Source organism: Platalea leucorodia (assembly GCF_965183815.1).
Source record: "Platalea leucorodia genome assembly, chromosome: 1".
Lineage (NCBI taxonomy): Eukaryota > Metazoa > Chordata > Aves > Pelecaniformes > Threskiornithidae > Platalea > Platalea leucorodia.
Genome location: NC_138823.1, coordinates 26866148 through 26892125, shown reverse-complemented (window position 1 = coordinate 26892125; position 25978 = coordinate 26866148). Strand labels below are relative to the sequence as shown.

General features: G+C 40.3%; 1 protein-coding gene across 1 annotated transcript in view; it reads left to right on the top strand.

The window, feature by feature from the left end:
• The first annotated feature begins 16171 nt into the window (after nucleotides 1-16171).
• The window catches only part of CIBAR1 (CBY1 interacting BAR domain containing 1), a 28004-nt gene continuing 18197 nt past the window's right edge, over nucleotides 16172-25978 (top strand). Inside the window, exons 1-3 of the mRNA XM_082328473.1 lie at nucleotides 16172-16250; nucleotides 18299-18533; nucleotides 21039-21107. Of these exons, the coding sequence (XP_082184599.1) occupies nucleotides 16219-16250; nucleotides 18299-18533; nucleotides 21039-21107 (336 nt within the window). The 5' untranslated portion in view covers nucleotides 16172-16218. The remainder of the gene's footprint in view (nucleotides 16251-18298; nucleotides 18534-21038; nucleotides 21108-25978) is intronic.

Here is a 25978-nt window from a genome sequence, read left to right as displayed (position 1 = left end):
ACCCTGGGGAGAGAATCTGACATCTGCTCACACATACTGACGACCAGGACATCATGAAGAGAAAGGCTCTCACACAGTGAGATGACTTAAATTCTTCCCTCCAAGCGGAAAATGAGATGGTGAACTGCAGAATGTGATTTCTCAGGAAGATGAGAGGCCATTTACAGAGGAAGAAGCAAGGACCTGGTTCTAGCAGTTATCAAACTAGAGACTTGATACGTGCCAAAAATAAAGGTGAAGTCCTGCTTTCCCTTTAATTATTTTCATATTGTCTGCAAAGCTCATTTTTCACTCAAATATTTCACAGGTCAAGTATGGAGAGGAGCATAAAGTTTGCACTACCCCTCTCCTCATGCCACAGCACTTATTCTGGAAACCAAGGAGGGCCTTTAAATGTAAATTTTCTTCCTTACAGCTCCTGATGATGTTACAAGAAGTAACACTCTGGAGCTTCTGGGAGAAACCAGCAGTTTATTTGATTCATTTTGCTCTCCTATTTCAGTGCCTTTCCTTCTTGTTAGAAGTCACTGCAGCAAAATTATTTCCACTGCAAAACTGCTTCATAATTTTTTCAGCCCTCTGCCTGGGTTTTTTAGTACATACAGCAGTCCTAAGGAAAACGTGGGAAGGCAAATATTGGCCTAGCATATCAGTTAAAGGTTGTAAAGTGGGAACATAACAAGATCAATCCACTTTGGAAATGCCCATCTTCAAATTTTTGTTTATTTGGTATTGCTCCATTCATCCACTTCGATAAAAGATTCCAGATAGGACAACAAATCATGATTATACATCAGCAAACTGCTTAAATTAACTTTCCCCATGGCTTCAGCAGGAAATGATGATCACTCTACTAAAAATTTTCACAAAAATCCTTCTTACTGAGAAATATAATTTTTTTTTTTTTTGAGAATGTGCAGAGGTTCCTGTGAATCAGATAATTCTGCCTCTCGGCAACTTTTCAAGTTACCAACATCAGGCAGAAAGTCAAAGTGTTATGAACTGGATGAGGGCAAGCCCTCGCAGGGAAAGAAGAGAAAAGCTTGAGGACGCATGTACGTGCCCTACAGGGAAGCTTTCAGATCATGATCCCTTCTGACTCATTTCTGGTGTCAGCTCAGTGTAAGTTAATGATCACTTTGATTTTTCAAAAGACGCCAAAATTTCTCTCAACTGATTACTAAAGCTGCACATAGCATATTATTAACCACATAAAGGCCTGATTCTGCCACTAGTAGCAACCAGGCTTGCTGCTCTACCTGCATCTCATAAAAGGCATGAGAGTTTCCTGCAAACTTAAACGTCTGCTAGAGAGACTGCATCTCACAGGGTCTGGGTGCCTCAGTAGGATCACCGACCTCTCGTGTGAGGTGTGGGGTCTCTAGTCATACCTTCTCACTGCTGCAAAACTGTGACCGACACTAGTCATACACCAGAAACTCAATAAAAAGCAAAATCTCAGTTTTCAATTTCAAAGTTATCCTTTGCCCTGTTGCCTTCAGAAGAATTCTCAAGAGTTGGATGTATTTCTCTGACTGCTTTCAGGTGTAGTTTCAACCATCAGCCTTCTTTTGCTACCCTGCATGCCTTCCCTGTACTGCACTCAGCTGAAGCAAAGCTGGCTAGGTCTTGCCTTCAAGAGCTAGCGGGCTGCCTTGCCAGCCCGGACAACTCATAAGTAGGGAGGTAAATATTCACAGGCGTGCCTTTCCTCTGAAAAGACACGTATGCACAAAGCCAACGCTCAGCAGGTGTAAAACTCTCAGGCCTAGCTAGGGACCTCAAAGGAACCAAGAGGAGTCCCCACAAGCTGCTGGAGGCAGCTCTCCCGCTCCACTCCCCTGCCAGCTGGGGCTGCAGCCACGGGAGGCTTCTCAACAATCCTTCTCAGAAATCTAATGACCATTTGGGTCTGGAGCAGAAGAAAAAAAGGAGTATCAGGTGACTCCTTGGCAGAAGGGCAACTGGTGGGATCCCATCAGAAGCTCCCCAGCCTTGCACAGAACATGGCTCACCGAGGAGCAAGCTACCTCCTGGAGCTCTCTCCAGACCTCTACATCCAACCAAGACTTTTTAACCTCTCTTCCCCATCCAAGCCCCTTGCTCCTGTAGAGCCAAACTCACCAGCATCTCATTTCACGTTCCCTGTGGTCATGGAAGTTGCTTTCCATCCACAAAGACAAATATCAGCAAGCGGTCATATAGCTGCCATTTGAAAATAAAATACAACACCCCCAACAAACTAAGCATATTGATGAAACAGGCAATTAGTGTAATTCAAAACCTGAGTGAAAATATCAACAGGACTTCAAGCTCCTACTCAGAGAGCACAAGGTTGACAGAAGAAAAAATCCTGTCTAGTTCCATTTACATTTTCTCTAGCAGAAGAAAAGACCTAGTACATCAAGTGTCATTTACTATCATTTAATTATTCTGGGAAGTATCCTCTGTATTTTTATTTGGTGTTACCCCAATAAAAGTTCTTGAATTTTTAAAAAGGGAAAATAAAGAACTTGTGAGCGGAGATGGTCAAAAAAAGAAACAGTAGTATGTCATTTAAAAAATAAGGAACAATGCTTCATTCTAAAGAACATTTTAGAAAAATAGGATATATTTTTAGTATATCGTGCATTTTCCTGTTAAGTATGCATTCCTGTTACTATCAAATATAAGGTTAAATTGCCACAAGCGTCAATTTATTATTTAAATGATACTTAACAGTTGTAACGTATTTCACTCTTTTGGTTTTCTAACCAATTCTTACGTATATGATCAAAATTAACTTAACTGAAGCTCAGCTTCAGCAGAATCAGTCTTTAGCAGATTTCTGTAAACTGTCCAAGTGTGTTTGCACTAGGAACATATCCTCCTGTTGCCATACTAGAGATAAGAAAGGACTTTCCGACTCCCAAAACTAGCGCACACACTCAACTGAATCTCTCAGAAGCCACTATTTTTCCAACCATGCTTATAATTTACTAAAATATCAGCATTTTTTCACCATCACTTTCCATTTTTTTCTCTTTTTCCATGAAGTGTGCTTTACGTAGGAATGCCTATGGCCAAAAATTGTTACAAGCTTTTTGTTGTAATTCACTGTTCAATTAACGAGTTATGTCTTAAGCTTCAGCACACACAAAACCAAACAGTTTTAATTTTACAAGTGTATCCATAGAAATCTTTTAGCACATTTTGAAAGAAATATGAGTAGTAGACTGTCACTGGAAATATCTCTGCGTTTTCCTTATTTTCGTTTTCCTGGAAGAATATAAAATTGCAGTTGTGCAGTCCATACCTAGCAGTAATTTATATGAGCTACAAAATATTTTAAGTTTCTTTCAACTGCGCAATATAGAATTAACCACCTTGTGGGGACATGCTTTATTATTTCCTCATCTTCAAGGCTGACAAAGTTAAATCTCCCTTACAACTCTTGAACTCTTTGACAGACACAGTGCAGTATACAAAAACTTAAATTACACAACCTCAAGAATAAATAATAATGTAGCTATCACATGTATTCACGTATTATGTAGTACATGAACTAAGCAATTAGTTGAAAACAAATAACATTCCAATTTTCCATTAATCTGTATACACTTTACTTCAGCATTATCTGTTACAAATGATACACTATCATGATGATACATTATCAAAGTTCAAAGCTGCAGTATATCTCTTAGAGTTGGAGACACTACTAACAGGGTATTATTAATGTCTTGAAAATAATCATGCATATGGTGGATGATTCTGCTTTAAACTGTGTAGTTAAAAACAATTATGGGAAACATTTTTATATTTCCATGATTTGAGTCCAAAATGAAAAACATGTCCAATTCAAAAGTCTTCGTTTTCTCAATTGAGAAAAGGTTCTAATATATTGTTAACACACTGAGTATCTGCTGTACCAAGATTTAGCATTTTAGCTAAGATAATCTTAGAAAACAACATTAATTTGTCATCAAGCTCTGCAGGTGACCTCAAGTACCATTGTGCATTTTCTGTTGACTCTTAAGCAATAACCTCGTGATTTTATTTTTATAGCCCTTAACAAGGAAAAGTTGCATGCATGTTATCTGAAGCCATGCTCAAACTTTTAAGACCTGATTTTGCCTCGCATCTGGCAGTCCACGACGATTAACTGAGAAACTTCTGCATAAGCTACAGCAAGGCTGAAGTGACAGGCTCCATTACTGTCTTCACTGAACCAAGCAGCTCATTTCTCCTTTCCCCCTAGAAAGCGTAAGGGTTGCGTGTTCGGTATCACAGCAAGAAGGTGGCACGACCAGGTGCTCCCTAGCTGGCCACTGTGCAGCCAGGATGAGAAACTCTCCGGGAAGAGCTCCACCTTGAGATGGCCAGGCCCAGCCAAAACAGCCCTTGACACCACACTTCCAAACCTTATGGCAAGCGGTAGCTGAATCTCTGCAGTAAACATATCTTCTCCCTATTCACACAGCCATTAGCACACCTTTCCAGGGGTATTTCTCTTGAGTGTCTGTTCTCTACCTGTTAAAAAAAGCAGAGAGGCCAGGGTTAATATAGTCTTTTAAAGGGCAAAAATGAACAACTGTTTGTCTTTTTTGTGTCAACTTTACTGCAATCTTAGCTAGAGACACAAGGAAAATCTTTTATTACATTATTTTTAGGGTATGGAATTTTCTTCTTAGCTTTGAGTTTAGTTTTTGCCAAAGGTTTGGTTTCTTTGGGCTGCCTTCATCACTGAAAACAAGGTTTAAGCAACAGTTCCACTGCTTGGTGCTGCTTTTTAAAGGTTTGTTTGACTAAGTCAACTTTTACCTTACTCACATAACAAATCAGAGTCTGTTAAAGTAAGGAACCTGTAGAAAAAGATAGTGTAGCATGATTTCTTCATCTGATAGCAGTGTCTCTAGGAGAATTTGAAATGAAAACTTGTAGACTGTATAAAATAAAGTTATTTTCAATGTAATTAAGCAAAAATATCTATTTTTAGTAAGTTTCTGCTTGAATTGGAAGTTATCTTTTTAAAGTTTTATATGTGTGTTTGTGCATGAAACTCCAGCATATACACATGGATACTTTGCACATCATGGACACACTGGGATGAGTTTATCGCAGTTCGTGTTATAGTACAGCAAGACTGCCTTCACATGTGCTCCGAGTGAGACATTGGATGGATTTTTTAGGAAATTCAAAGCGCAATAAAGCCTAATTTCACTTATTTCACCCCTGTCAATCTGAGGAGGTTTTTTTTTTATTGACTTGTAAGGATGGCCAGTTCTATTAAAGTAGAAGGACCAACTTCCTGATTGTTTTCAGTTTTGTGCAATAACCTGGGAACGGATCATAACCACTTCTCCGTAAGAAAATGAAGCTATCTCCTGTCCAAAGAAAGGAGGCTGTTGCGGAGACCTCCAGGTGAGCTGCCTCATGCCCGACGCACTGCTGTGCAGGGACACCAGCTCACATCCATCAGCCGCCACAGCCAGCACACATTTCACCAGGCCGGCTCTCGGAGCCAGCGCCGACCTCTGCACCCCTCGCTGCACTTCCCACTCCAACGGCAGCACACAGCAAAGCTGTCTCTTGTGCCCATGGCACAGTTATGTCCTGATATAGCTATGAACTGGGAAGGTATCGACACTTCTGAATTCAGTCTCAAATTTTCCTTGGTTATCTCGGTCCTTAACTTCCCAATTGCTTTGCATTTGAGCTTGTGTCTGTCAAGCTGGCTTACTCACTTGTCTTCTCCTGTATCAAAATGAAAGTATGGCTAGTTAAAAAGGGCTGTCAATAAAATCTTGTAAACTGAATGAAAGAAAGACAAAACAAAACAAAAAAACCCTACCTCAGCATAATTGTCTCTCTATAGCATGAGAAAGAAAAAAGTGACAGCAATTCCCAGATTTTTAAATTATCCCTATTGATTCATGTTGATGTCATTGCTGAAATGTGAATAAAAGATTACGTTTGTTTACTGAGATCTATTCAAAACTTCATTGATAGTTTAACAAATAATAACTGTATAAAAAACTCAGGTGGGTAGAGGTAGACATCCCAAGAGGCAGCTCCTTAATAAGGGAAGAGCTGCCATAGGGCAGCATATTGATCCCTGAATACACCACATGCATTTCGTGTACCAGCACAGGCACTGAGTCTGCTGGTTTTGCCCTGCTAAGAGAAGGGCAGATAGAGAGAGAAATTTATTTTTGTTAGTAGTCAGTTATGATTTGAGTAGCACAAGGAACTTATTTGTTGAATTAGTTACTATCATCTTAAAATCATCACATTTCAGAGTAGAACCACACACACTCAATGCTACTGCAAGACTACAGAACATTCCTGTGGCCAACACAATAAAGCACCATATGCTGAAGACGTCAGCAGCCAAGAAGTAATACACTTAGTAGCCTAAACTACAGCATGCTGTGGGCCAGTGTCTGTGCAAGTATTTCTGAAATGAGTAATGAATAATTATTCCGAGAAACAACTACGCCACTGCAAACATCATCATTTCTAGACTACCAAAAACTAAACATAAACCTTGGAGAAGAACAAAAATTCTCTTTTTATGGGTGCAAAATTCTACAGTATTTCCCTGTTTGACATCTCAAAGATATCATATCTAGCTAAAGTGTTTCACCTCTTGACTCTTCTAGAAGCCTTGCTGTGATTTTTTCAGGCACTAAGTCACACAGAATATTCGATGTTCCCTTTGTACACTTCAGAAGTAGACAACAAAAGCTTTTTTTTTCACCCTTACATTATGTTTTATTCATAACTATTGAAAAGAAAAATTGAAACTATGGTGAGAGTCGCTCTTTAGACTTGTCTGTATTAGAAAATTGAATCAGAACTGTAAATGGTTTCAGAGATAACCAGGACCAGCACTGAAAACAGAGTAACACTAATGCAGACCTGGAAAAGCTAGTTCCAGTACAATTTTAAAAAATGCAATTGAAATGAGATCTGATTTGCACCAGGGTTGCCACTGGAATTGTTCACTGGTGAAAGAGGTAAGGGCTATCTCTGAGACAAAGCAAATAGCTATAGGCTTCATTAGACTCCAGAAGAGCCATCGTGTACAGCTCGCGTCCTCCTCCCAGCAGCTCTGGACTCAGAGCACCACCAAAGGAATGGACTCCTTCAGGAAAGGCCACCACTGGCAAGGGTGCTGTGAACATCATCCACAGGGGCTCTCCCTCAACCAGAGGCATCTGATCTAATGCTCTGGGATGCTTCTCAGCTAAAAGAGAGTTCCTCAGCCTGTATTTGAACAATCCCATTTCTTGACCTGCATAGCATTGAAATTATGACACTCAGGCCCTGATTCTCTTACACCGACTGTTATTTCTGGTACTCTGATACTTGGTACAAATGCCCTCCAGGCCAGAGGATATACGAGCCGTGTTCCCAGCCAACAACGCAGATCCTGCATTATCAGAATGCACCAAGCTGTGGCTGTTTCCAGTTTTCTACATTCATAGGCAGCCATGAGGAATAAATCATACATTAGAGAACTTCTACAATTTCATCAGCTTATATCTGCAGCCAGATTGTTCCCTAGGTATGTGGAGCACAAAACTTAAGTTCCTCCTAAGCAAAGGGCCAAAGAGATAAAGAGTTAAGACATACTCTCTAAAGAAGCTGCTATCTGATCAGTTCCCATTCCTCTAGCTCTGTAAAAATTCAACTAATGTAATTTCGAGAAGAAATTGTGTATTTTTTCTGAGAGAAAAAGAAGAGGAAGTCTAGCTGAAGGTATCACAGGGGCTACAAAATTAGAATAACTTCTATAGATACAGACCACTGACCAAGAAAAATATAATGGTTATGAGATGTTTAGGCAATTTATCACCAGTTATATTACACTGCTGGTATAAGTTTACATGTGAATATACCAGTGCTATGGTAAGGAGGGCTATAGAAAAACCTCTGCATAAATAAAAGTGAATTACATTTAAAATAAAACTTTTACTTACCATCTTTCTTTCTTTTGATTGCATTAAGCAACACTTGTGAATTTATCAGTAGTTTTTTTTTCCAAAAGAGGGGGCATCCCCCACTATTCTCTACCATGTGTGTGCAGAGAAAAAAATTATTCACATTTCTTTAAATACCACAAAACAAAACACATTAAAAAACCCAATGAATATTTAGATAAACACTATTACAATTATGTCATGTACTTTTTTATATCAGATGAATTGTAGCCTCAGAATGTTAATAAAAACCATAGTGTTTGCATCCTCTGTTTAAAACAATGACGACTGATAACAGGAGTCGAATGTATTTTATGCACACTACTTATCCACCAAAGAAGTGGGGGTGGGAAGATAGCAAGGAAAGCAACAGGGGCCTGATTCTGTTCCCATCAAAGAAAATGGGAAGTTTGCCATTAACTACAAGATGCTGGATTGTGCCTTTGGTTTGCTGGCAGAACCGTATGTGAATTTCGTATTTTCTCTTGTGGTTAAAACACAGTCATTTGCTGCCCTCTAGAAGCAGACTGGTGCATATACTCGGGTTTTCTTCAAGGCAGGTCTGTTCCTAGTTGTAATTTTTTAAATGTATATAACAACAATGCAGAGCAATGTCAAAGGACTAGAGAGATGTGATGAACAACGAGGTACTGAGAATTTTGAACTGTTCTCTGAATTCGCAGTCATTTGATAACATGACTGATTATTCTGGTGGGAACGTGGAATGGTGTCATGTATTGCTCCTGGGATTATCAGAGTTAACTTCCAAGAAGAAATTAACTCAGATTATTTCTTTACCCTGTTTAATAAAAGTGCAAAAAAGAGGATCATTAGCAAAAGAGGATCATGACTGCATTTTTTAAAGCACAACCCTCACCACACTGATACAGGCCACAGAGAGGAATGGGAGATTCATCAGGTTATGCTGAAAAAATCACAAAATAAGTCTGCAAGTTTCAATTATGTGTAATTTTTTAATAGTTAAATTTTTTTATTGCCTCCAAAAGTAGTAGCAATCTCATTTATTCATAATGACTATTTGCTTATCAAGTTTTCAGACATTTTTGTTCAATTTTATTTTGGTTTTATTAGTAGGACAAAAAAGTCTAAAAAGTGCTGGGAAGTGTCTGGTTTCCACCAGCTCTCCAATGACCTAGGAATGGCTGATGAAATTTCCTTTAAATTTAAAAAAAAAGACAACCCTCAAACCTTCTAATCTCAGCTCCAAGCAGAAGTCCAAGAATCTAGGTGTCAAAGGAACGAATAAGATGCAAATGTCACCTACCATTCAATTGTCATCATATAATGCAATTAGATTATGAGTATACAGTTTTCTTAGTTTGTTTTTTTTTTTTAATTTCACTACCATCACAAGTGGATTTTATGGGTGAAATATTCAATAGTAGAAATATTGTTCTAATACCATTCCACAAACTGCCAAATGGCATTTATTTAGATCTCACACCATGCTCATTACTACATTATGTTCCCCAAAGTGACTTGCAGACCAACGCAAAAGTTCTTGATTCTCCTTACATCAGACTAATACTATCAGAAAAGCTGCCTACTTAAGGATATCTGCACTAAGCTACCAAAAATCTGATGTATTCATATTTACCACCCATTTTTAAAAATCTTGTCTTGCTTCTTTTCACAGTACTTTGACAACAAATACAAGGAGGATGGGCTTGCACCTGTAAATCTGAAGTTAGGTACTCATGAGAGTCAAACTGAATGAGATTGTTGTGCCATATATAATTTTTGAGACAGATAGGGACCTCCAAATTAAGATTTTTGTTGGTGAAATATATTTCTGAGTTCTCATTTAAATGTCAAAAGTTAGGTAGAGCGAATCCGTAGCTGTTTACATCTCCTAATAAACCTTAATTTATGTTACACACTTTCCAGAATGAGCCTGAATATTTTTCCTTTGAAAAGTGCAAATCAAAAATTCAAGAACTCATTTCAAGTACACTCTCCTTCTAACCAGATCTATGTTATTTTTTGCTTTTAATTGACTTATATAAAATCAAGGCTTGTTTTAAACTGAGGTACACAGCAAGGTCAAGACCAAGGGTCCAAGAGTTTAAACAGGTTTTCCGTGAATAAAAAACAGTTGCACAGCCTTTCAAAGAACAGGACAAAGACAAGAGTTTAATCACTTTGATTATTTGAGTCAACTGCAAGGTCAGTAAATGTGTATACTCCCACACTAAAACACAAGCAGAAGGTGGGTCATAAACATGTCAAGCCCTGAGCATACCAACCAGGACTTGCATAAGGTTAACTATTTTAAATACCCTTAAAGAATGTCGAGCCAGGAACTCGGAAAGTTTTCTCAGCTTGCTGGCTGTGGAGTTTTCAGCTAAATAAAGCATGGAGTGGATGCCACCAAGTGGTAGCTGTTATCACATACCAGTATCTTCAGCATGACTTCACTTTAGGCTGCCACTTCAGCTGCAGAAAATATTCCTGGTACAGCAGTTTGCTGGGAACAGAATACTACTATTGTAAAAAGAGGAAAACAATTCACTAAGGATAAAATTTGATTCCTACTGCTAATGACAGAACTGTCACCGACTTAAATGAAACCAATATCAACTTCCTTTTGAAGTCTTATAAAACACTTTCTTCTGAGAGCAAATCCAAGGTTGCCCAAAAGACCAGATCTGCAGTTCATGTAGACAGCAAACCTGCAAGAGAGCCCCTGGGTACACCTGGAAGAGACCCTCTGAGTACAACTGATTATTTGGGTATATCTAGACTGCTAAATGTTACAGGGCCATGAGACAAAACCAAGTATTGCTTAATAGTTTCATCACTCCCCTACTCTTGGCAGTTCCAAATTGTTCTCTCTCAGACAAACTACAGGCAGTGTTGGGAACAATTTACTCCAGGGAATAATCACAACAGTCAGTTGGTTGAAACTGCACCACGTTTGCTGCGTCCGCTCTGCGATTGACTCCCTCCATTCTCTACCATCCTTTAGCATTATTGCAGCAAATTTTGCCCCTCAAACATCTCATAAACCACGTTCCAGGACATATATAGTCTCAGTTCCATGCTATAAAAACACTCAGGAGAGCTATTTCATGCCTTTGCATTATTTCAGCCACTCTGGCGCCACAAGAGAAATCCAGGCATACGGTACAGATGCAGCCAGCCTGCTCTACTACCAGTTCTGAGCTAGTAATTACAGTGAGGGCATAAGACAACCCCTGACACTTGGTGTTGGGACCTCTGGGAAGCAGTTACTTATATGAGAAGCAATTTAGAAACATGCCCTGTCTACAATCTCATTCTTGAAGAGCAGTATAGGTGTCCTTCAGGAATCCTGCCATGACTACAGTATGAGTCTGGCATAGAAGACATGAAGAAACTTCCATCAAAGGTATTGCACCTGGTACGTGTTGCAGACGCCTGGTCCAAACACATGAGCTCCATCCATCTCACCACCCTTCCAACCTCACTCACTTCAGTTGTGAAGGATCTAGAAGAAATTCCCTACCTGCTGAACAGGGCAACGAAGAACTCTCTACTCTCCGATCTGCTTCTCAGGCAGCAAAGTCACTTGCCACCAGTTTTGTATTTTAATAAACAGGAAATTGAAAAAGAATAATTCTGACTTGCTTGTCCTTGTTAACTCATTTCAATAATAAAATATGTCTGGAAAATAACTACTAATTAAAATTACGTACTATGTTAATAATACAAGTGTCTATTTAATTAATATGTGTATTATCACAGTCATCTGAAAGCAAAAGGCAGATTAGATTGCTTCTGGCAGTAGCCTGAGGGGAATGGCAAAACAGCCTGGCTTCACTGCCTACCTTCATCACTCAGAGCCGCGGAAAGCCAAGCGGGCTGCTTCAGTGCTACTGCCACTGAAGGAAGGAGGGACGGTGCTGCAGAACTAGTAGCAGGCCCACTTTCCAAAGCTTCTTTTCCTCACCATCTGTACCCTAATTTCAAATAAATCTTTTGCTTCTTAATAAAGATTCCCATGGAGAGGTGCAATAATAATCTCCTTCCAAGAGTCCACTCTGCCCTGCCTTTCCAGCAACACAAGCAGATTGGCATAGGCTCTTGCTCTTCAACAACATTCACAATGTGCCTACATGGCTCAGGAACCTTGAGCAGGCTTCAGTAAAGCACTTTGACAGCCTCATCTAGGATGAGTGCTACCACAGTGCTACCAACAATAACTGGAGCACCACTTGTTGACACTAATGAATAAGAACATTCAGCATCACCTAGACCGCGGCTCCAGGAAACAGGCGTTTTCCAGCACCTTCCCTGGCATATGAATCAGTACTCACTACACGTAACTGAGATCACGGCCTGCCTCACAACAAACATGATCACCTTAAATAGAGTATCAAACATCATAAAACAGTGTCAACACTGAACATCTTCATTTGTCGATATCTGAGGACTAGGTCTTAATGATAAACCAGAAAAAATGTGGATCAGCTAGACTGGGGAAACAACTCACGGAGATAGGGTCCTACTACATAAATGAGAATCTGGGAGAAACAAGTCTGAAAGTGTATGTGGTATAAAAAAGCTGCAGTAAGACTGGGACAAAACCTTACTTTCTGACAGATCACTGAAAACAAGAGACATCAAAAAAACTTGTATAGCAGAATGTTGCAGACATATTTTGCATTTCGCCTTTGAACTCAGTTTACATACAGAGAAGCACAGGAGCAGAAACACTTACCCAAAGGTAAGCAAGGAAGCAAACAAAAGAACTCCTCTTAGTTTTTAAAAACATAACACCATAAAAGCATGAGTGCCTGTACTGAACAAGATCAAAGATCCCGCTAGCCCAGCATCCTACCTCTGACAGTGGCCAAAGCTCTTTTAAAGAACTAAGAACACAACAGGCAAATGCATAAATCATCAAGAGGCCTCCACACTCTAACCAATACTGACAAAACGTATGACAGAAGGTTATACTGGCCAACGGGCATTAGCCTGAGGAAACAATGTTTTACTGTTTTTCTAATTATGTTGTCAATTTTTTCTCTAACAAACTAACTGATTTCTAATTGGTATTGGAGACTTGGGCATCAGGGAAGGACAGTTCCCACAAGCTGCCTCTTGTTCTTGAGAAAACACAGAGCGAGGAATAAGAGGTATCAATTACATACAGAGACTTAACCACATAAACTGTAGTGCACGGATGAACCTCTGGACCGGTATGGATCAGTTTGTAATTACTATACCATATAAATTAACATCAGTTAACTTAAATGAAAGTGACTGACTATTCTGTTGGTACTTTACCCATATATCTAGGACAAACTCATTGACAAAATGTGAAATTCCAACCCAGAAGAATGGCTCTACCTTACCAATGGCTAAAGTGTTCCCAAAATATTACAAAAGAAATTCTATCCCAATTCGTGTTCTGGAAGTTTCCACAGACTCATGCATACCCTGTTTTTTCTACCCAGCAATGACAGGCAATTCTTCACCACTGCTGAAAACTGCTGGAGTTTTATACTGTTGTTCAATACAACAGTACAGAGAATTTACTCAAGTTCATTTAAGTCAGGAGTACTCTGTTGCTTATACCCTGGAGGAATATTGGAAAACACTGCCAATTGGATATTTCAGAGCTTTCTTATCTTCAGAATTTGTCATTTATAACATGTCATCATCTTTAGTATGTTATTCTGGAAACTTACTTAGAGGTAATGAGCAGGAAATTTGGCATTACTTCCAACATCATTCTCCATAATTATTTCTAAATCATAGTACAAAAATACTTTTCCACTCTGTGATTTATGCAGCTTGTGCTCTTGTGCACTCTCTGATGACTCAAAATTTCAACAGGCCCTCACGACACTATTTTCAACTTTCTATATGCAACTGGAGCTGGTGGGCCATATGTTCCAGGACTATCATCTGCAGCATCATACTAAGAACTATTAAGTCAAGTCATGTGCAAAATCAGCACATACAAATTAAGTTTTTTAATATCTATGCCAAGTCCTATACTTCAGGACTGAAGTAGATTTAGTTTGCAATAACTGAAGATGAGCTGTCATTCCTCTTTTCTGTCTTGTTCTAGTGACAACTACTTCTTTGATTTAATCACAAGTAACTTTTCCTTATTTTCAAAGTATTTTACCCTCTCATTAAGTGTCAGTCTCTGTTGCTCATTGGCCTGTAATTTGAAGCAAGTAACTTTGTATTTCTTCTTATGATGTTTATATAGCACCTCATACAACACTATTCTGCTGTTTATTAAGAATTTATGGGTATTCTGGTACCTGGTTTGCTTGAGCTTTCCTGGGTGACCAAGTCTGAACATACTCTAAGTAGCAGAATAGATGTTTTCAATTTTCAGAGCTCTTAATGCTACAGAAATGGGCTACAACTTGTGAGCTAGAGGTCCTGCTGGAGTACAGGGCCTCATGAAGAGACAAGACCACTGCAGGAGACCAAGAGATTGTCCAAAGAACATGTCAAGGGCAATGATTTGTAATTAAGCACGTAAGAGCATGATGTTATTTGAGCGCAAAAACAGTGAAAAAAACCCACTTAACAGGATAAGCCTTGCTCTGGTATGTCAGTTGTTTGCATATAGGATAAAGTGCTTAGACTTAATTGGAGCTGGGTAGAGCAATGAGGACTAAGATGGGATGGTATGTCTCAGCGTGCAAGGTAAGCAATATGCAGACAGTATGAACTAGATAACTGAAGGGGAATCTGGGTGATTGGGGGGGGGGGAGGGGGAATTTCCCCAAAAAAATCCATCCACAGACAGATCATATTGCACCCCAATAACAAGCAGTGTGACGTGGTAGAGAGACAGGTGTGTAATGAATAAGACTTAAGAGTGATAAACTCAGATCTTGCTACAGTGTGAGGAATTACAGAATTGCACATTAATAATAGTGATGCCATTATTAGCTAGGTCGTTTAACTGATTTATTAGATTATTAATAGTGGGTTGATTTAACAATAAACATTATCGCCTCTCATCTCAAGCCTGCAGTCGAAGGAAGTTAGGACCTACAGGTAACAGCTGACCTCTCACTCCTGCATCCTCTGAAGGACATTTTGGGATTAGATGTATTAGTCTGCCAAGTCTTCAAGGGCTGCAAATCTTTGGGGTGAGTTTTACCACTGATTTTACAAACCTTCCTTAAGGAAAAATGGCACCACTTCGTTTTAGCCTAGTTGGTGCAAACCGCTAAATAGATCTACATAGATCTAAATAGATCCTCATTATTTGAAGAGTAGTTTGCTTTAGGTGAATTAAAACTTCAGCTTAAGTGATCTAAATAATGTACTTTTAACAGAAAAAAATGATGAAAAGTTGAAAACCAAATCTTAACTAAATCAGCTCCTATTCACATGCTCAGGCAGGCCTATAAAATTTTCTCGTGCATGCTAACACTTGTCTAAGTACTTAGCTCTTGTGCATTGCTGTAATTTTGAGTGGGTTTGTATTGGACAACGGCACAATTCCTACCTTCCCTCCTTTAAGAGCCTTTTCTGCATGTCTTGCACAACACCTGCCAGGACTTTGCCAGCAGCCTTTTTCTGCGACGCTGAGACAGGATGATGCCCGCACAGCCCCTAAGACACACTCCCAGTACGTTATCTTTACACAGAGGGGATTTGGGGGTTTTTTTTAAGTGTTTTTTCCCTTTTTTTGAAGACCTTTCCTGGTGCTCCACAGGACTTTTCCCCATGGCTACCCAACCTCAGCAGCTCTCCCTCAGACCAGTGGGCTGCTTCCCCTGGTACTGCTTCTCACTTGCCAAGCCTGATGTGCAAAAAAAGAGTATCTACCAAAAAATTGAGGTTTCTGTTTTGGTTTTTTTTTTTTTTTGGGGGGGGGGGGGGGGTGTTTGGTTGTTTTTTTATGAGACAGGCTTGAGCCTTCCCGCTTTCTGCTCCTGCTCCGGGCCGGGCCTTGGCACTGCACTTCTCCCGGGGACAGCCAGCTCGGAAACGGGAGGCCTCAGCCCCTGCCCTCCGGCGGGCTCGGGGCCCAACCGCCCTCCGGCCACCGAAAGGGATGGGGTGTTCCCCGGCCGGGATCCGGTCCCCAGCGGCCCGCCCGTCCCGACGGCTGCCAGGGGAACATGGCGGCCTCCCTTCACGGAGCCGCCCCCCCAGCCGGCGGGGCGGGGCCCAGGGAGGGCGGGCGGCGGGCGGTGACCATGGAAACCGAGCGCACGCGGAGCACCGCCCTCCTTCCCGCCGGGCCGCCGCCGCCGCCGCCGCCATGATGCTGCTGGGCCGCGGGCTGGACGCCAGGTAACGGGGCGGGGAGGGGCAGGGTAGGCCCCGGGGTGCCGCTGCCGCCGCCTCGGTGCCTGGTGCGTGTCTGTGCCCGTCCCCCGGAGGGCTGCTCCTGGGGGCTTGCGGGGGGGGGGCGCTGGCTGCGTCGCCTGGCCTTGCCGGGCAGGGGAGGAGGCCCCGTTTCAGTCAGGCGTGGGGGTCTGAGGCGATGCGGGCCCGGTCCCCCTGAGGGCAGCCAGCCTCCCTCGGGGTGGCGGATCCGCCTCTGTTTTCCTCAGGCAAAGGCCGCGAAACTTTTCGAGGCTTAGTGTGCTATGCAGAGGTGAAGTGGGGACTTGCCGACTTAATCGGGCTTCTCGCTGATAATTTTGGGGCCGCGTCTAAGCGGTCACAAATGATTAGGACGGGGTAAAAAAAAAAAGACTTTTCACACCCCCATTTAAGGAAATGTAGTGTTTCATGTCCCAAACTTAAATATTATTTGCATGGGAGTACTGCGAGATCAAAATCGTAAAGCGGGTGAGGAAACGTGCTTAAGGCTTCCCCCTGGGAAAAGAACACTTTCTGACATGAAGACCTGCCAATAAAATAGGAAAGATGTACCTTTTACCGAAGATTTTATCAGATAGTATTAATTTTGAAAAACAACTTTATTAATACTTAATGAGACTCTTACTTTCTCACTCACTGGATGAAACCTTTCCTATTCAAATGGTTCTATGCTCAAGCATATCCTGGAGGACTGAACAACTTACTTGGAATTTTTTTTTTCTTTGAACAAAATCTCTTTTGAACAGTCTTCTAGACTGCTTGCCATGAAGCAACACAACTGGGTTTTTGCCTGTAGCAGAACTTGGGCCTGAAATATTTTTCCTGAAGAGTTCCTGAAGGAAGGTGTTCTTCATTTGAATTGACTGCATTGTTGTTTGGTCTTAACGTATTAAATTTCTTCCATTTTTTCTGATTTTCACGTGTTGTGATATTAAGTCAATATTTAAATATTGGTCAGCATTTGGAGCTGGGGTAGCTTAAGGATATGGCGGAAGTTCTTGTTTCTGTCCCTCACCAAGACAGTGGTACGAGTGAATTCTTTTGCTGAGAATTCCAGCGCTTCACATGAATCACCTCATGTAGACCACGGAGACTTCTTAGGATTCGGTATCTGGCAGTTACTGTTAGCTGAATTGTCCTGTAGTTGATTCAGTCAGATCAACAACAACTGGCATGAATTCACTGACACTGATTTGGTTTAATAGTATCACTCAAGCATAACTAAAGCGAGACCATCAAATGATGTGGGAATAGGAAAGCAAAATATCAAGTGAAATACATGAATTAAAAATTCGAATTACTTATCTAGATCATCATTAATAATGAAACATACAGGCATTTGGTTCAAATAAAAAATGAATTAAATTAATATCATTTAAAAGAAAACAATTTGTTGGTGTGATGAATGTCCTTTCTGTGTTTTTTAGAGTTTTCACCTCTGTACTTGCGTCCATTCACTTGTCTTCTCTAATTCTCAGGGGTATTTATCCTCTGTAGTACTGACCAGGAGCAGTTTGGTACCTGTTCACAATTGAAAGAACATTTTATATCTTTACAGATTTGCTCTATACTGCCTCATTTCTCCAGCTATTGACTTATCTGTTTAGATTTCAGACTCTTGCAGGAAGCTCTGTGAGCTAGTCTTGTTTGAGACCTGCAGGTGTTACCACTGCGTTAGTAATTAATACCAACAGTAATAGCTTTTGCTTAACCACAGGAGGAAAAACTTACGAGCTGATTTTTGTGATCTGGGTTTTCCTCTATTAGATCTTTATTTTTAAATATAAATCCTATTTGCTTTGTTTGTTTGTTATTCATTCATAAATAGGCACGTATTACATCAGACTGTTATGACATTCTCTTTTTAAGAGTAGATTTCCATTTTGCACTGAAATGTGATGTCCAAATCACGTATAAATTATTAATAGTATAATTATATAGTTTTTCTTCTGTATGTGTTGTAAACATTTATCCCCTTCTTAGTTTTTCACTTATTTTTCTTTGGTATCCAGGGACAATCAAACTAGACAAATACAAGATGCTGTTTCAAATGTGGAAAAACATTTTGGTGAATTGTGCCAGATATTTGCTGCATATGTACGCAAAACTGCCAGACTACGAGACAAAGCAGATCTTCTAGTAAATGAAGTATATGCATATGCAGCCACAGAGACACCAAACTTAAAAGTTGGACTGAAAAACTTTGCAGATGAATTTTCCAGACTTCAGGATTATCGCCAGGCAGAGGTACAAAATTAAAGCTCTACATGTTGTGTTTGCCATCTGAACTTTTTGGTTACTTCTCTGTGATTAAAAGGGAAAAGATAGACTCTGCAATCATGAGAGAAACATAGGAGAAAACGGTTTTAAATTTATTAGTGGCAGAGCAGGATAGGCTGCAAAAGCGTTTGTTATTTACTCTGCTAATAACTTTAGTGAAAACTGCCTGTGATTAGTCCTGTTGAAGTCAGTGAAACTATCTGTATGAGCACTCACAGAATTTGAGACAGAGCAAGTCTTTCATTTGTCTTAGACTTTGCATTATGATTTATGGTTAATAAAGTGTTCTTTTAGTTTTGTGACTTGAGTTGTCTAGCAGCAGCTGAGGTAAAATCAGGCATTTTCCTTTTGCCTTCTGTTATCAGAAGCAGTATGGAAGAGAATACTAACTGGAATCCTTCGCTGGGCACTGGCAGCCCCTCTGAGGTGCTGTCGGGGACCACTGTAGGTTTCATAAGTCTGCAGTTCAACACTAAAAGTACAAACTTGATTTGGACCACTTGTGACAGTATAGTCACATTTCTGCTAGGTAAGTGAGAGTGTAAAGAAAGGTGTTTATGCTGCTTACACATACGTGTGCAGGGCCAGTCAAAAGTCAAACTGTAACATGATCCAGAATTCCAAATGCTGAGATTTAAGAAAAAATAAATTCATCCACATGTACTCAAACTAGTTTTTGGAGTACATCTCTATTCTTTCAGTAGGGCATAGAAAATTCCCATTTATAGTTTTGAAAAGTGAAGAACCATTGTAATTTTAAAAAGAGACTAAAGTAGTTGACATTCTTGATGTTTTCAGATAGGACTTTTTTTTTTTAATAGAAAAAGCATTGCAAGTTGTCTTTCTATATTAATGAAGTAGAAAAAGAAAACCTTTTAAAAGAAGTTAATCCATGAGGTATCTAGTCTACTAAATAGCGGGTTTGAAAAACAAGAAATACGCGTGGATCTTTAACAATGTATTTATGGGCAGATTTTTAAGAAGTAGTAAGAAGTCCAAGGGTGTGGATAGTGCAATTTTTAATTTTTTCCATAAGCTCTTATGCATCTGGCTCCAGCTAAGCCACACATAGGTTCTTATCACGTGCTTCATTTAGAGCCTTACTGCCCTATTCCATTCCATTCTATTCTATTGGTAGTTTAGGTGAAATTGTTTGACAGTGCACTGGTAGAGTGTAGTAAAGGAGAAATGTTTGCTCCTTTGGCATAGATTTTGGCTGACTGGTGACTGCCAGTTTAGAGTACAGCGTAATGCCTGTCCCTTCCTAGTAGAGGTATGCACCTCATCCTAATTTGGACATAACAGCAATGAGCCAGATGACTCACTGGTCCAAAGTCATCAACAGCTTATGCTGGGGCCGCTCGAGCAGTACTGTCAATTTTGACAAGCAGGCAGGTCTTATCCTATTACCTGTCTGACCATATGTAGCTGTTTTTCTGACTAGGAGAACTGAAACAAAAATTCACATGCACTCGTCTGTGAGAGCATTCATGCATTTTACACAACCTGTTGTTGGTATATTTAATATTTTCAGTACCTATGATACTGTTTCCATTATTTTTAAGAACAGAAGTGTTGCATTTTATACAGTATGTTTGACAGCAAAGACTGCTTAGTCCGTAACGGACCTGTTGGAGCAAGTCCAGAGAAGGGCCACAAAGATGATCAGAGGGCTGGAGCACCTCTCCTATGAAGACGGGCTGAGAGAGTTGGGGTTGTTCAGCCTGGAGAAGAGAAGGCTCCGGGGAGACCTTATAGCAGACTTCCAGTACCTGAAGGGGGCCTGCAAGAAAGCTGGAGATGGACTTTTTACAAGGGCACGTAGTGATAGGACAAGGGGTAATGGCTTTAAACTGAAAGAGGGTAGATTTAGATAAGATAAAAGGATGAAATTCTTCACTATGAGGGTGGTGAGGCTTTGGAACAGGTTGCCCAGAGAAGCTGTGGATGCCCCATCCCTGGAAGTGTTCAAGGCCAGGTTGGATGGGGCTTTGAGCAACCTGGTGTAGTGGAAGGTGTCTCTTGCCCCATGGCAGGGGGGTTGGAACCAGATGATCTTTAAGGTCCCTTAAGCAAACCATTTTATGATTCTATGATAATTTATCAACAAGTGTAGAGCAAGTACATTGATCTTTAGGTTAGAAGGTAGAAGGCTACAGATCTCCAAGAGGCAGTGTTTGATGTATTTGGTACTGAGTTGTTAGAATCTCCATGTTTTATATATCCTGATGTATTGCCAGTGAAGAAAAAGGAATTCCACTAGAAATCAGCTTGCGGTCCTCAAAATACAAATGATTTACTGGTTAATTTAATTGACTCTGTTTTTTGAAATATTTTTAAAATGTTCATCACACTATATTTTCAGCATATATGGACTAAATTCCTAGTAATATGAGTTACTAGTGAATGGTTTCCTGTTTCTGCACACCATAGACATGGATGATTTTAATGACCTTGTGGTTTCTTTTGTAGGTTGACAGGCTTGAAGCCAAGGTTGTTGAACCTCTGAAAAGTTATGGGACCATAGTGAAACTTAAAAGGGTAGGTTAAACGTCAGTTTTCTCACAGTGTACATTTTAGTGTTCTCGCCACTCGGTTGAAAACTTCTACTTTACAGGGGGAGTGGTTCTTTTTCATATTGCAGTAATCAGTCTAACTAAATTATATAGTAATACATCTGAATTGAAGCTATATATATGTTGGAGAAAAAAGCTTTGATGTGAAGACAAGGATATTCAGACTCTTGGAGCACAAGCAAATGCTAAAAAAAGGCATTGTGGATAGTGTGAAAATTCCTAGATAGTGCAAATCCAGGACGTTTTTCTTTATAAATAATGGCATTCTTTTTATCATTATTATGCAGAGTTCCAAAAGGTGAATTACATGTGTATTGGGTTTCTGTGGCAAGGTTTTGGTAGTGGGGGCCTATGGGGGTGGCTTCTGCGAGAAGCTGCTAGTAGCTTCCCCTGTGTCTAATGGAGCCAATGCCAGCCGGCCTCAAGATGGACCTGCTGCTGGCCCAGGCCAAGCCAGTCGGTGACGGTGGTAGCGCCTCTGGGATAACGTATTTAAGAAGGGGGGGGCGGGAACCTGTGCAAATGCAACCGGAGAGAGGAGTGAGAATATGTGAGAGGAACAACTCTGCAGACAGCAAGGTCAGTGAAGAGGGAGAGGGAGGAGGTGTTCCAGGCGCCAGAGCAGAGATTCCCCTGCAGCCAGTGGAGAAGACCATGGTGGGGCGGGCTGCGTGTGGATGCCTGAAGGAGGCTGTGAACCTGTGGGAAGCCTGTGCTGGAGCAGGCTCCTGGCCTCCTGTGGGAGGGACCCCACGCTGGAACAGGGGAAGAGTGTGAGGAGTCCTCCCCCTGAGGAGGAAGGAGCAGCAGAGGCGACGTGTGATGAACTGACCTGACCGCAGCCCCCATTCCCTGTCTCCCTGCGCCGCTTGGGGGAGGAGGTAGAGAAAAACAGGAGTGAAGTTGAGCCCAGGAAGAAGGGAGCAGTGGGGGGAAGGTGTTTTTAAGATTTGGTTTTATTTCTCATCCTACTCTGATTTGATTGGCAATAAATTAAACTGATTTCCTCAAGTCAAGTCTGTTTTGCCCATGACAATAAGTTGCTGAGTGATCTCTCCCTGTCCTTATCTCGACCCATGAGCCTTTTGTTATATTTTCTCTCTGCTGTCCAGCTGAGAAGGGGAGTGATCAAGCGGCTTTGGTGGGTACCAGGGTCAACCCACCACAACATGTAATGCTTTTGGCTCTTAGTCATCTATATGCTGCCTTTAACAGCTTTTCTAACTTACGATTGCGTTCTACATTGGAAGTTTGTAACACAGAAGACACTTTTCGAAACTGATAGGTAATAGGTAATGGCCTGAATCCCTCTCTGTCCTGCAAAGTCATCAGGATGTCCTGAAGATACACGAAAAACTGAGGTTTCTTCATTCACTATATTCTGGAAACAGTGTATATAGGGGTTTGAAATATTCCCACAAAGTATCTGTAAATTTCTTTCCTCCAGGAGGGATAAGCTCGAGCAAGTAAATTTTAAGAAGCAGATACTAGTTTATAGGATGACAGTAGTTCCTCATAATAATTCTATATTACATAGATGATACCTTCATCCCGTAAACTCAAATCTATAATTGATTTATATATCTGTATCATTAGCTGTATAAATCAAAAGGTAAAATGATCATTATCTGATGGTATTTTACGTACAAAAATCTTACAGCTTGTTCATCATGGTTAATTTGAGTACATTGTGGCATTGCATCTCAAACTAGCATTTTTTCATATGTTTTTGGTTTTGTATCTTCAATACGGTGAAGAACCAAGTGCAGTGTTTGGAACTTAACTGCACAGCTACCTGACTTGGTTGTTAGAGAAACTATTATGAAGGAAGTGCATCCTGCACTTGAGTGGTACTATGTCTGGTAGTCCTTAGCAAAGTTGTAGACTATAGAGCCTGTATCCTAGAATTCGGTATCTTAATAGTCACTCTGAAACCCAGTTTGTGAGACCTAGAATTGACTGAGTATTCTATAGGTTATAAATGTTGAGGGTGGAAGACAAGGTTCACGTGTTTGTGGCAGTAGCGTTGCTGAGGAGACAACACAGCACTACAGCAGTGCTTGGGGCTTCTGAAGCATTGAAGATACTGTTTTGAGGTGCATGGCCACTGATAGCCAGTAAATGCTGAGGACAGAAGCAAGTGAAGAAACCGGGTCATCCCTTGCAACAGTGAATGGCATTTCCTGTTGTCTTTCTTTGCCTTTCAGAATGCCAGAAAGCATTACATAATGTTTATCTTGGCTATAGTGAGGAGTACAAGAGCATTCTTAAACTCTAGATGGGATTAACTATTTAATCAATGTACCTTTGAACTAAGAGAGACTTCAGTAAAGATGTAGGCTATTTAATTTTTATTTTTTTTTTCCCCTGCCCGTTACCATAAGCCTTGGTTAAAACTTCAGCTGTCTGGTCTTCAGTTACCATCTTTAAGCATTGGGACATTTTTAGTGAAAAAGGAAGTTTCGTCACTCGCGTACAGCTAGCATGGGGTGCTAGTTGTAGGACCTCTTTACCTGTAACTACATTAGATGATTAAGTAAAACCAGGCAGAATATGTCATTATTTATAAATATATAAATAAATAAATATTTACCTTTTTATAAAAGGTGATGTTCTCACTGCTACTTACTGGATCTGTTCAAGGGCGTGCACAAACTATTTTTGTGCTATATCCAAAAAGAACTGTTGCTGTTTCCACGGGGTAGATATCAATGTCCTGTGATACTAAATGTTTTGAAGAGGCCCAGGTCAATCAGACTAGTGTTGTCCTTTAACTGCTAATGCAATAAAATTGTTTCATTCACGTGTCCTGGTTTACTATGCAGAGTAGCTCTCTGGGGCAGGATTCGGCAACTTCAGTGGAAGCTGGCATAATATTCTTGTCCTGTAATGCAGCTTAAATGTAGGATTTTAGGATTTCTTTTTGTTTCATTGCTCTATATCTCAATCTTCACTTTTCTGCTTTTTGGCAACTCTGTTCCTGGTTCCTTTTCTTCATATGAAACAGGACATCATAAAACCAAGGTGATCCACCTGCAGAAGAAAGGATTGGTTTGCTTTAATAACTTCAGTGACCACAGCAGGTAACAGTACAGTGACGAGGATCTGCCAGCTCATTGTCTGGTGGATGGACTGTAGCTGTACTTCTGTATGGTTTGAACTTAGTTGGCTGACCAGAGTTCTTATGTGTGACTTGAATTCATAGTTTAAAGCCAGAGGGACTATGAATAATTTTATGTTCTCTGTACCTGTCCTTTATCTCACTGGCTATTGCATTCCATTCCATTTCTCCTTGGGTGTAATTAAAACATATTTTCCAAAAACATATCAAATCTTGATCTGAAGACACTGGAGGAGAATGTAGGACTGTTTGTGGTAGTTAGTGGTTAGCTGATGATGGTGTTTTGTTTTAAATGAAAGACTTCCCCTAATCTTTGGTTCTTATTACATGTTCCACCAAGACTAAAGAGCTCTGTGATGCTCTCTTTTTTTCTGGATGAAGGTATTTAGATGCTAATAAAATGCATTTTTCATTCTTTTCAGTTAGCTAATAATGTAGACCTTAATTCTTTCACCATAATGGCATTTCCCCAGCTTTTGAGGTTTTTTTTATGTTTCTTTCTGCACCCTTTTCAGTTTTTCAACATCCTAGACAAAATGTGTATGTAACTGTGCCCTATCTTTGTACATCCAAAACTGGTATATAGCCCCACTACTATAGCCACAGTAACACCAAATCTTTGTCAGGCTTTGGCTAGCAGAGAAGTATGTTTGATGGCTGTTGTTGCTACAGAGAGCAGAGGTAGAGAAGGGAACAGTGCAGTCCCTTGTAGGGACTTCCAGAGTCACTATGTCCTAGAAAGAAAATACTGAATTTTATAATGGTAACTCTAGTGGTTTCTTTAGCATTCTCAAGTATACTTTGCATGAAAGTCAGAACCCTTTCAGCCCCAGTGTTAAATCTGATTGACTGTTTTAAATGGGCCTAGAAAGTCAGTGCTGTTAACAGGGCCCAGTCATTAAATAACACTAAGCATGCAGCTGTGACCATTAGATACAAAACTGCTTTGTTCTATGGCAAAAATAAATAGCTTTTTCTCTTCTCTTTCTCTGCCTTTAAAATTTAAAGTGTAAAGCAATAAAAGATTTTTTTTTTTTTTCTGTTATTGCTTTTCTTGCAGCCACATGGTTTTCATAAAGGAGAAAGCCCTTTCCAGAAGTCTTTCAGGTGGCCTTAAAGGTGCTGTAAATGCCCATTTGAAAGAACAGCAGCAAAATCAAGTTTGATGGGCTAAAGATGCAGTTGTTTTTATTATCAGAAACCAGCTCTACATCCCTAAAGATGAAGCAAAATGACAGTTGTAAACACAAGGACATACAAACTGACAGTGAGGATAGAAACAAGGAAGAAACTGCGTGTTTTGATCCTGACCTCATGTACTGACTCATTATTGGAGAAACACAGCACTCTGAAACTTGGCACACTTGAGCTTGTCATTGACTACTGATCTTGTCACAGGATCGCAGAACTTTTTGTAAGAGAGGCATTCTTGGTTGCATGTCTTTCTGGGTGAAGGAGACATACAGCCATGTTAAAATTCTGAAATCCAGGGAAGGAGCACAGACAGCTTCTTGAGATTACAGTTTTTCATAGCTTTAATCCACTCTGTTCTGAAGTGGTAGATAAGTGGGAACTGGTCTTTTTAGAGGAAATGATGGTTTGAAATGCATGCCCAACTCCTGCCTCAGATTTTTAGACTTAATTCCTTTGGGCTGTATTTCTGCTTGTTCTAAGGTACTGCTCCTTTAAACTAGAGCCATCAAAATTAATGTAAT